Genomic DNA, 12181 nt, shown 5'->3' on the forward strand with positions numbered 1-12181 from the left:
GCATGGAAGGACAGAAGAAAGTCACATGTGACGATGACATCTCCATTTCATTCCAGGCTACTGAATGATCCATCAGTGATCACTCTTTAAATGAGTGGATTCTTGGTGCAGCCAGGTAACTCTAGATGTTAGGAGGCTGTTGTACTAGCACCTGTCTCTACCCTTCAGGACTGACTGAGCTCCTTGTGTAACTCTCCACAGTCGAACAGCCGGCCTCCCATTCACACAGAGCATGACAGACCCTGACACAGGCCCAAAATACCATTTATACTGGGGGCTACAATTCATGATACAATTCCTCAGATGACCCACATGGCAGTACTTTCAGCAGATGTGATTCCTGGTTCATACTCACTCTGGCTGGACTGGGGCAGCTTACACAAGCTAGTTACATTTCTGTGTACACTGAAGAAGCTAAACACACAATAGGCATGCAAGCCGAGCTACAGGCTCCATTAAACAAATTCAATCTGACTAAACTATCCAAGCAAGGCAATATCGGGCAGGCCTCAACTTTAACCTCAAACTTACCTACACTAAACTCTAACAAAGAGCAGGTGGTCTATTTACTGAACAAAACAAATCCTACAGACTCCTGGGCTAGCCATTGTGGGGACTCATTACCCACTCATGGAGTTAGGCAGAGCCTGTACTATATTGTGTTAGGATAGTCTAGTGTACAAAATGTAGTAAGCCACACTGAAGAGGGGAAAAAAAAAGTCAAGAGACAGTCTCAGATATCTTCCAACCATTTAATAAACAATCTTTGACATTGTTTGGACAGATCAGACTTTAAATTACACAATTCAGTGTCTAACACGACACCTGACAGTTTCTCATGAGATGTTGTCCAATTAGAATGAAGCCAAAGATGGCCGCTACGTGTGACAAGTCAGGCTCTGAAAGCAGCCCAGACTGGAGCTGCAGCGAGCCATGGCATGAGAGAGCCTGGTACACAGGTCACTTCCTGGGGGTCCAGGAGAGCGGCAGGAAAAACAGCTGCTTTGACGCCGTGCTTCTGTCGAGGAGAGGCCTAACCTTAAAACTGACCCAATCGAAGACCGCAAAAGTTGTCAGTGAGAAGATTGACAAAGTCAGTAAACCGTCAAACAGTGCAGCACAAAGCTAAGGGCTTCTGTCCCTCAAGACATTGTAGCAGGACGCAGAGGAAGTGAGCTGCAGACAGGAAGTGAGCTGCAGACAGGATATTGCCTGCAGCACACCATCGGAATGAAGCAAGAGCATAATAAGATTACTATTATGAATATTGAAAATCTACATTCACACAAAGCCCAAAAAGATGGACGCAAAAAACACTGAGTAGGAACGTTTCCATAGATAACTCAAATAAAACAATTGGTGTTTCCGAGACCTCCCCTAAAGCAAATCCAATCCCACCATGCCCCTTAGCACGTAGAAGAAAGCACACACATGCACCATTGAGTCAGTCCGCCTGTCCCCCACCAGCAAAAAAATATAAGGCAACGTAAACCTTTTAATTGCAGAAAACAAGATATATTCCAAGAAAGGAAAACGGTGATATAAACCGTGACGGAAAAAACGAGAAGCCAAGCCTCCTAACTGTCATCACAGTCGCACCCCCCTCTTCACTTTGAACTTGTGGTCCCTTCTCTACGGACAGACAAGATTTGATATTACAATAAACTTCTAAGCACCAGAACAAAAAGGATGACTCACATTCCACCTGCTCTGAACGGGATTCCCTCTAGTAATGGGACATTGTCAGTTACAAATGGTAAAAAAAAAAAAAAAAAAACTCAAGAACATAACAGCTTTCACAGATAAAGAAGGTGAATTATAAAACTCTGAAGCAGTCCAAGTGGTCAGAATGACAGCTTCCCCTTCAAAGCCTGGGTAATTAGAACCTAGTGTCCTCACAGACCAGAAAGTGAAGGTGGTATGAATGTTGTTGACAGTATTGGTAATGATGAAGAGTAATACAGGAATGGTTCATCTTCCTCTTTAGTTGGATTTCTTGTCCTGCTGATCATCAATGCAGGCCTTGGAGGGGGGGGATACAAACAGGGGGGGGGGAGAAAAGGAGAGAAAAGTTTAATAGAGGTGGGAATGTTTTGGCACCTCACGATTTGATTCTTGTGGTCTCGATTTGATTACAAATCGATTCAGGACCAAGATTTAAAAATGTTTTAAAAAAGTGAAATTTGTGAATTGATGTGAATCGCTATAAGACTGAATTGCGATTCAAATGTGAAATAATTCCCCCCCCACCCCTTAAGTTTAGATACACAGTATAAAAGGTATGTTCTTCTGATTTGCTTCCATGTGATACAGAAGAGAGTTTGACCTTGGGGGAGGGAACAATTATCCAAAAAGGTCCACCTTCAAAACATGCTACTGTAGCAGTTAGAGTTTTCAGAGCAGGCTAAAACAGCAGGCTCGCAAAGTAACACTGCAAACTAGCATACCGTATGTTGACTAGTACATTAAGCTACCTAGCAGAAGTGCTAGCGTAACAGTCCATGTGGGGAGGAACACGTCCACAGCCCATGCACTAGAACACCTGTTGACATTTGCATTGCTTACCAAATACAAAAACAGTAAATAAAACAAATATACACATGCTATTCTAGGAATTGTGCAACGTGCGTGTGTGTGTGGGTTCAAGAGTTAGTTTTTGAGTGTGCATGCGTGCTGAGTGATAGAAATGCAACACCTATTTTACGTAGGAGATTTATGGTGTTGTGTCAAACTGATACTGTAAGCAAACTCTCTTCATTCATGTCGTGCTTCCAGCATTGGCTGATCCCGCCCCCACTAAAGGTCAAAGGGAGGATATATAAGGGATGCTGCCCAAACCTATGTGTGTTTATATGGGAGAGAATGTGAGTGTGTGTGTGAGAGAGAGAGCGAGAGAGCGAGAGAGAAAGAGAGAGCGAGAGAGAGAGAGAGAGAGAGAGAGAGAAAGAGAGAAGGTGAGAGAGAGAGAGAGAGAGAGAGAGAGAGAGAGAAGGTGAGAGAGAGAGAGAGAAGGTGAGAGAGAGAGAGAGAAGGTGAGAGAGAGAGAGAGAGAGAGAGAGAGAGAGAGAGAGAGATACTGCGTGAGTGTGTGTGTGTACATGATAGAGAAGAAATGTGTGTGTAAATGTGAGGTGGACTTGAGCACCAACCTGCAGCTTGGAGTGTTCCTCCAGTAGGCGGTCGTACTCCACAGTCAGGTTCCCGGCCTGTTTCTTCATGGCTTTCACATCACTGTCAGACTTCTGCAGGGCTATTCACACGCACCAGTATTAGTAATATGAACATGTCATCCTTGCCCTGCGCTCACACACAGCTACACCCCCAAACACAGGTGTTGGCAGTCACCTTTCTTGGTGGCATCCAGCTCCTCTTTCAGTGACTTGACCTCGGTCTTCAGAGTCTTGTTCTCCTCTTCCACTCCTCCTCCCCCTGATCCCTTCTTCCCCACCTCCGGGATGTCAACGCCGGCATCACGCAGCTTCTACACACACACACACACACACAAGATGTAGGATAATCATCAATGTTATTATTAACCCTTGTGTTATCTTCGGGTCCCATCAGTCGGGACCCATCAGTCATTGTGACCCACCGTCATATTGCAACAACTTTACCGCTTACAAAAACAAAGTGAAGCATTTTCTTTAAATTGTCGGGCTGTGTCAGACCCCACACATCGCAAAGGTTAAAATAAAATGCTTTTTATTTGTTTTTGTATTGGGTAAAGTTGTCATAACACAACGATGGTTCGGGTCATGTGATCTGAAGGCAGCACACGGGTTACATAACCAGTATTTATGGCGACCAAAGGTGATGGAGCTGGTGTGTGGATTAACACAGGTAGGTAGAGAGGTGGAGGGCAGGGGATCATGATAGGTAGGATCCCTGCAGCTTAACGGCTCCTGTAAGCAGATAGCCACCTGTCCTTATCTAGGGTGGGCTCAGAGTCACACTGTAGGTAAGCTGCTACTGGAGTCCCTGTACCCATCAATCCACACACACACACACACACACTCAAGAAAGTACCCAACAGTTTAGCCCTTATGAAGAAGTCCTCTATGATAAGTTCCACATCCGTGGAAAACCCCAGTGGGTCCAGTCATCCAAGCAGCATCACATCACTCAGAGAGGAGGCAGGCGAGCCGTGAGTCATCACAAACAGTTCTCGGTGTCTTAGCTCATGTTAAATCTTGCATCTGGGTGATATGTTATATCTTGTCTGTTTGGGAGACTCCTTCTCTGCTTTCCTTTCATCCTGCTGTCCTTCATCAGAAGATAACCTGGGCCCATCAGCCATCTGAACCAGAGGCCAAGTGCTCAGCCTGGTCCTGGGCAGGGACCTGGGCAGGAGACCCATCTGCTCTGCATGTTTTAATACTGGGGATGTTTTGTGGAAGGAACCCAGGACTACACAACATGCTAACTAGAATACAGGACCTTCTTGCCCTGAGGCAACAGAGCAAGGCACCGTGCCACCATACCATACCTCTACGGAACACACCGTTCTGCCATGTGTTCCATCCCAAAAAAACAGTTTTGTTGTGTGTTCTAGAAAGGTCTACCCCAGCAGGCGGTGGCTGAGGTCCCCTGAGGAGACTCCCAGTAACTATGTCAACATGCTGCTGATGCCCCTACACACACACACTGTGACATCACCACAAATCTACACACACACGCACACTCACTCACCACGGATCAATATCCAGAAGGACAGCCATTACCAAGTAGAACAGTGACACAAACTGCGCAGAGGTAAAAGACAGGATTATTAGGGGCCGGGGGCCCGAGGCTAGCTCGATGGGTCAGCTTGGTAGTTGCAAGCTGCACACCCAGAAGCTGGGGCCGAGATAAGAGTACCTCTCTAAACACACGTCTGGGCCTGCATGGAGTCAGGGAGCACATGAAGCGAATGATTCGTTTCTCGCTGGTGTTCCTGCTTCCTTCCTGGGTCAGACGGGAACCTCAGAAGGTAGAACACCATCCCGGGGGAACCCTTCCCTAGCAGCTCTCCATAAACACATGAACGTGAGCAGAGTGGAAACCCTGATGACAGCAGTCTGTATCAGGCTGGTCCTGTATGTCAGTCTGCTTCTGGCAGCAGGCAGGCGGAGGGGGGGCTTATGGAGAAGGATGAGGCCATGTGGCCATCCTGGACAGGCGAGCGCACTCACATGCACACTGGCAGGTGACATGCATATTCACGTGCACGCCGAACATTTTAGGCATGGGTTCACGGCCCAGATCGATGTTTGAATTATCGCCCTGTCACATCGGGGCGGTGGAGGTGGACACATGCGCAAACACAGACATACACAGACAGACAGGACACACAGGGTGAACTACAGCCAATATATCATTGTCTTAAATCGCAACAAACTGGTTAAAAATACTGGGCAAATGTGTCATTAGCATTATGTGTCAGATGGAGGAAGTTCAGATGATTTCAACCATTCCTGACATCCTTAACCCCTTTCCTCAGCAGACAGGTCGTCAGTGTCAGGCCTATGGGAGCAGCAGACAGGTCGTCAGTGTCAGGCCTATGGGAGCAGCAGACAGGTCGTCAGTGTCAGGCCTATGGGAGCAGCAGACAGGTCGTCAGTGTCAGGCCTATGGGAGCAGCAGACAGGTCGTCAGTGTCAGGCCTATGGGAGCAGCAGACAGGTCGTCAGTGTCAGGCCTATGGGAGCAGCAGACAGGTCGTCAGTGTCAGGCCTATGGGAGCAGCAGACAGGTCGTCAGTGTCAGGCCTATGGGAGCAGCAGACAGGTCGTCAGTGTCAGGCCTATGGGAGCAGCAGACAGGTCGTCAGTGTCAGGCCTATGGGAGCAGCAGACAGGTCTGTCTGAGCAGTGTCTCCTGCCTGGCTTGGCCCTATCCAGTCTCGTGCAGCAGGAAGACTGACGCCCCCCTGTGGCAGCAGCTGTGTTCATACACTGGCCCCCCCCCCTTAAATTCTCTTTACTTGTCTTTCGGCCACATGGCCCTGAAATACAGATTTGCAGGACAACTCCAACTCCCACAAGCCCCCAGTCAGCAGGTACCTCCTGCAGCTTGTCGTTCTCCTCCATGTACTTCCTGGCGGCGTCGCTGGCGCTCTCAGCCTGCTTCTTGAACGCCTCGTTGGATGCCATCATGGTGGCCTGCTGGGAAAGGAGGGTGGCAAGACGTCTCAGTAGCCTGGGGGAGGAGAGGCAGGGAAGGAAGGTGTCACAACAGGGAGGTCATTCTAACTGACGCGTTCTGTTCTGTGAAGGCCATGCTGTTTGCGTACAGTACGTATTATGCTTTCTGTCTTGGATCAGGAGGGAACATTTTGCTCAGGACAATCCAGCCAGGACAGGCCACAGCATAGGGGACATGACTGTGACAGTGACTAAAGGCCAGCAGTTCTGACTTGAAAGGTTGAAGTCCAACAGGGCCACATCTGACATTACAGCTCATCCCTGTGGCTGGACCACGTCTTAAATTACAATAAGAATAAGCTTCTAGGAACTCTTGATGTTTTGAACTTACCAAGGATGATGACCCCTGCAGAAAGGCTACAGTATTAATAACACTGTAAACATATTTGCCAGTTCTTTTTATATTCAAACCATGTCATCAAAAAACAACTAGACTAGACTAGTTTGAGAGCCTTAGTTGGCTGGTACAAGAGCCAAGAGCTCGAGACCTATTTTCTCTCAGCCTTATCCCAGACCCGAGGTTTCACAGTATCTGGGACACAGAAAGGACCTGCCTGGCAGGGATGTGCACTCTCCTGTAATGTAATAAGTCCCCTGGCGTATCATTCCTCACTCATCATACTGCACCTAATATAGAAGCAGAAGGGCTCCCTGTGACATTAAACAAGTAGGCTACATGTAGCTTACTTATAGAGTGTATATCCTCTACACTTCAGCTACAAAGTCACCCTGCAGGGAGCTGGTGGTGAGGGGCAGAGGCTGGGGGTGAGGGGGCAGAGGCTGGGGGTGAGGGGGCAGAGGCTGGGGGGCAGAGGCTGGAGGTGAGGGGGCAGAGGATGGGGGTGAGGGGGCAGAGGCTGGGGGGGCAGAGGCTGGCGGTGAGGGGGCAGAGGGTGGGGGTGAGGGGGCAGAGGGTGGGGATGAGGGGGCAGAGGCTGGCGGTGAGGGGGCAGAGGCTGGGGGTGAGGGGGCAGAGGCTGGCGGTGAGGGGGCAGAGGCTGGGGAGGCAGAGGCTGGCGGTGAGGGGGCAGAGGGTGGGGGTGAGGGGGCAGAAGGTGGGGGTGAGGGGGCAGAGGCTGGCGGTGAGGGGGCAGAGGGTGGAGGTAAGGGGGCAGAAGCTGGGGGTGAGGGGAAAGAGGCTGGCAGTGAGGGGGCAGAGGCTGGGGGTGAGGGGGCAGAGGGTGGGGGTGAGGGCTTGGGAGCTGGCACAGGAGTAGTTCCTGTTCTACAGTTACCCTCCTATCAGACAAACTGGGCTAATGAGTCAAGCTCGCCTGTCTGCTTTCTTTGCAATAGAACCCTGGGCTGCTACAGTAGGAGAGTAGCCAAGATCTTAATGAACTACTACAGGGTACAGACGTGTACAAATAAAAGGCCTACCGCAGACCTGGCTCTATAGCAGGTAGCATTAGCATTGGCAGGTGTAGCATTGAACCAGTCTCCTCCAGAACACCAACACCAACCTACCAGGAGTGATGGATGAGTGGCTTAGCAGACGTCATTGGGCAGACATGAATACACCAGCTTCAGCCCACCAAACACGGGCTGGCACCGGCCACATACATTCACTAAATCCGTACCCCGGGGACATGTAGCTGGCATTTGAAATGTCCCACATGTCTTAGTGTCTTAGAGCTTCTTTATAAAGACCCAGAACATGTAGTGTTTATGCTGATGCTCACAGATTCCATCTTGTAGGAGTAGGCGTTCCCAACACCAGGACTGGCAGTGGAACCTGACCTGGCCCTGGCCTACAGATCTTTGTGACATCTATCTAGCCCGGGTCTATATTTAACTCATCACCAGTTGCTGATCACATGCTGCCTGGCTGTTCAGTCTCCAGCTGTCCTGATAGTTACCAGGACAAACACCCAAAACAGGAAACCTGGCTTGGAAACCATGACCCCTACATAGCTGTAGTAGTTCAGAGACCCTCTACATTTTCTCTAGCTGAGCCTAGACAGAACCCCTGGGCCAATGTCAGCCCTGGCTTCACCCAGGCCCTGGCCTCAACAGTGGAGTAACAACACACAGTTGTAGTAACCAGCCCAGCCTCGTCCAGGCTCTAAGAATAGCCTGCCATTCAGAGGAATACCTCAGCCTCCCAGTATGGCCAAGATATGCAGACTGGACACCATTACAACAGACCTATGACAACAGACCACTATGAACCAATTAGTGGCACCCTCAGATTGTGTTCAACCAATCAGGTTCGCTCAGGCTTTACACTTCTGAGGGGACTTGAATGGAAAATGTCGATCTGTCTCACACACCCTTCCCCCAGCAAGCATTCTTTCCATCCCTACTGTAACTGTTACACGATGCAGATGACAGGCAGCCCAACACAGGAAAAAGAATCAGGCATGCATTAACAGACCAGTTCCAGCTTTGAAACACAACAGCCAACGCTGTCATTTAGCAGTTTTACATGAGTTGTTAAAATGCCACTTAACAAAGCAAGTTTTATAAACAGAGAAAGCAGTTTCAACACAACACATTTTATCTGTTTTATGTGACCCTGGTGGCCTCAGCCTCTTACCAGCTGTTAGGCATTCCAGTAATTCCCAAAATAACGCTATTGCAACAGTAGCACAACTATCGAAAACAGTAACAATACATGACTTTTGATGGCAAATTCCACAGGTCAGTGGCTATAGGTCAGTGATTATAAGAAACGGTAGTCTAGTTCCCTGAGGGGATAGGAGGGAAGCTCAGGTCTTAGAACACTTTGGTGTGGTAGTGCATGAAGTCACGTGTTTCAACATTCTGAAACACACGACATTCCATGATAGGGCAGCAAGCTGAGGCCACATTCTAGAACTGAACCAGTGGAAGGGGAGAGATGTGTGTTGGTGGAAAAGAAACACATGAGTATCGACGCAGGGATGGTGAGAGGAGGAGGAACAGAGAGGAGGAGGGTAGAGAGGTGGGGGTTTATTAGGAGAGACGGGCAGGTGGATGGAGGGGTCAGGGGGCACCTACAGGTGGACAGAGGGTTCAGGGGGCACCTACAGGTGGACAGGTGGATGGAAGAGTCTGGGTTCAGGGGGCACCTACAGGCAGAGGAGCAGGGCGAAGCCGGCGATGTACTCGTTCCTCTGGGCTCTGAACAGCTTCATGTGGATGTGCTCGATGGCCACAGGGTTGTTGGTCAGGTCCACCTTCTCTGTCACGCTGTACTTCCTCACCTCTCGGAACGCATCTACACACACGGAGAACACAGATCGAGTCAACACGAGGAACCTAGAACATGTCTAGGAGGCCTTCACACACAGCAGACCAACACCATGACGGCAGCCTGTGCTGCAGGCATCAAGAGAAGGAAAGTCCCAGCGGTATCTTACAGGAAGCAGAAGGGCACCATTCGTCTACAGATGCCTTAACATATAATCTGTTAAAGACAGTCTTCCCTGGCTCACTGGCAGGCCCTCTTGGTTATATCCATGTCTGGAATGCTGGCTCATTAGGGATTGGCTGGTTAAGAGACTGGTGAGTCACCAGGCAGCACCTACCAATGAGCAGGAACACCAGGATGGCTATGGCCACCATGAACCAGCTGTTGCCATAGTTAGCAATGGCCTGCAGCAGCCGAGACTTGAAGATCTTACTCCATCTGGGAGCACAAAAACATGGGAGGAGGAAGATGGTGGTCAGGGGCATGAAGTGCCAGGCCATCTTACATGTACACACAAGCTGTCCCACGCACCCACCCTAGAGCTAGCAATTATGTCATTACACGAGAAAACAACATAATGACAATGACGAACTCGATGACTTTCCATCTCTGTAAATAACTGGTGCCCTGGTATGGCAGGAGCCTTGTACTTGTTATGTGTTTGTTTAGAGATCCTGGTTCTGTAAGGACAGTCAGAGTTGGAGCATAGTCAGCAGTCATAAGACCACGCATCCGTCGTCAATCAAGAAACTACATTTTCTACATGTTGGCTGACAGACTGCTGTGGACACTGGAGAAATACCAAACAGTTGTGTCCATGGATACGGCGTGTTTGGAATGCACCGCAATGGAGTCATCCAAAGAGACTGTCTTCATAAACCGGAACCGCACAAACACCAGGGTTAAGGACAGAGACCAGGGCAGAGAGACCAGGAGATGGACAGAGTAGTCAATCCAGCCCAGACAGCCAACCAGGGGGAGGAGGCCAGGCCAGGGACAGTAGGCCAGTCCAGGGCTCACCTCTTGGGGGAGATGAAGGGCACACAGAGCAGGAGGACAAAGAAGACCTCAGCGTAGAGGAAGGTGGCTACAGCTGTCCACTGGAGGCTCATCCTCAAGGCAAGAAGGGGCTGCAGGAACAGATGGCACATGGCAAAGATGTTATTAACTATTGATATTGATTACTATTACATCGTATTAATCGACTCACTGATGTGTCAGTCACACAGAACTTTTGGATAATCAAACTAAATATTTCCTGACTGGACCACATAGCCTGATCAAAGTTGCATATAAAGCATAAACTCACAAACCTAGTCTATACTGAATATGAATCTTTAAGACATCTTTATTATAAATCCAGATCTACTTCAGTCACCACCAATTCCACTGGTTCTTATTTATGTAGTGATTGAGACATCAGTGTACTTGCATCACAGGCTTTATGCTCTTGCTAAAAGCTTTATCAGTGAGGGGCATGGACCCGTACACACTAACCTCTGACCGAGTAACAGATAAGGAATAGATAGACATCTTAGGGCGACAGCAAATAAGTGTTTGAGCGAGCACTCCCAGTCCCCGAGCTATCTCGTGACAATGATGTAAGTAACCATGAGAAGTAGCTCTTTCTGCTTGACTCCCCCAAGCTCCCGCATTCCTATGACGGGGTTAAAGTAAATAGAGCAACAGCTCCATCTCACGTCAGCAGGGACCAGTACCACTCAGGTCCTTGTTCTCATCCTCCTTTCCGGTTGAGTCATTAACATTACTGAATAGTGATAATAAATGACATGGTAGGAGAAGAGATACCTATGTCAAGCAGCAAGCTACCCAAAACTACTTTAGCTGGCTATCAGGCTAACTTTAATGTAGCCAGTTAAATGTCCCACCACGTAGCTGCCTTAAAGTACTAAGCTAGCTAGATGTCGCCATGACATACAGATAACAAGATAAGTCAATCTTATCTAGCTTCACATTATTCATATTTAATGTCTATTGTTTTAAATCCAACCATTTCCTTGAGTACTAGATAGCTATTTAGCTAACACACAATGATGACGCGTGTTTAGTCTAGGGTAGAAACTAGCCAGGTTCCAACTCGCACCATAATAACGATTTGACCACGTTAGTATGTTTCTAGCTAGCTACGCATTTCACTCATAATAAATGAAGAGGCTATTGGCAATACTCACCAAGAATAATACGGGATTATTGCACACGGCACCGCGACAGTAGTTCGTCACAAGCCACAGCTCTGCGCTGACTCAAACTGTCAAAAACTTGTAAGCTTAGCTAATAGCTAGCTTCTTTTTCCTGCAATAGACTTCCGGTTTCCTGCTTCGTGCCAAATCATTCAATAATCTGATTGGACAGCGGAGACATTGCTAAACGATGTCGTCAGTTCATCACGCACAGACTAGTGCGGTACATCACCAAACTATTCAAATACATACAAAAGTAAACATAGCAGATGCAAGGAACTAGAGTTTAGCTAGGCTGCAAGTGAATATCTAGCAGTTCTATCTTTATTGTGTTCCACGTTGTTTCCTGGTTATTGCAATGCACCAGACACATTAGTGTCTGCCATAAAGCACAAGCCTGCCAACCAGACCCTGATCTCAGCCACTTTCTGAGCAAGAGAGATTCCTGGTCCATTAGCAGACCAAACACAGTGCCAGACCAATACGCTTGGACTGTTCTGGAAATATATGTTGTTTGAGTTGTCTGTGCCAGAGACGGGTTTGCTGGATAGTTGATTTATGGTTGAGATGAATTTGATGCCCATAGAAGGAGAGGACAGGCTGGTGCAAAGAGGGAAAGAAGT

General features: G+C 48.4%; 1 protein-coding gene across 1 annotated transcript; it reads right to left on the reverse strand.

The window, feature by feature from the left end:
- Nucleotides 1-733: 733 nt before the first annotated feature.
- On the reverse strand, nucleotides 734-11696 carry bcap31 (B cell receptor associated protein 31). Its single transcript, XM_084680615.1, has 8 exons — nucleotides 11550-11696; nucleotides 10378-10487; nucleotides 9695-9795; nucleotides 9240-9384; nucleotides 6042-6177; nucleotides 3346-3481; nucleotides 3150-3250; nucleotides 734-2022 (listed from the first exon to the last, which is right to left on the reverse strand). Exons 2-8 carry the CDS (start codon nucleotides 10467-10469, stop codon nucleotides 1984-1986), a joined length of 750 nt encoding a protein of 249 aa, XP_084536741.1. The 5' UTR covers nucleotides 10470-10487; nucleotides 11550-11696; the 3' UTR covers nucleotides 734-1983.
- Nucleotides 11697-12181: the final 485 nt, after the last annotated feature.

This window comes from Hypomesus nipponensis, chromosome 18, assembly GCF_054491055.1.
Source record: "Hypomesus nipponensis isolate SF chromosome 18, ASM5449105v1, whole genome shotgun sequence".
Classification (NCBI taxonomy): Eukaryota; Metazoa; Chordata; class Actinopteri; order Osmeriformes; family Osmeridae; genus Hypomesus; species Hypomesus nipponensis.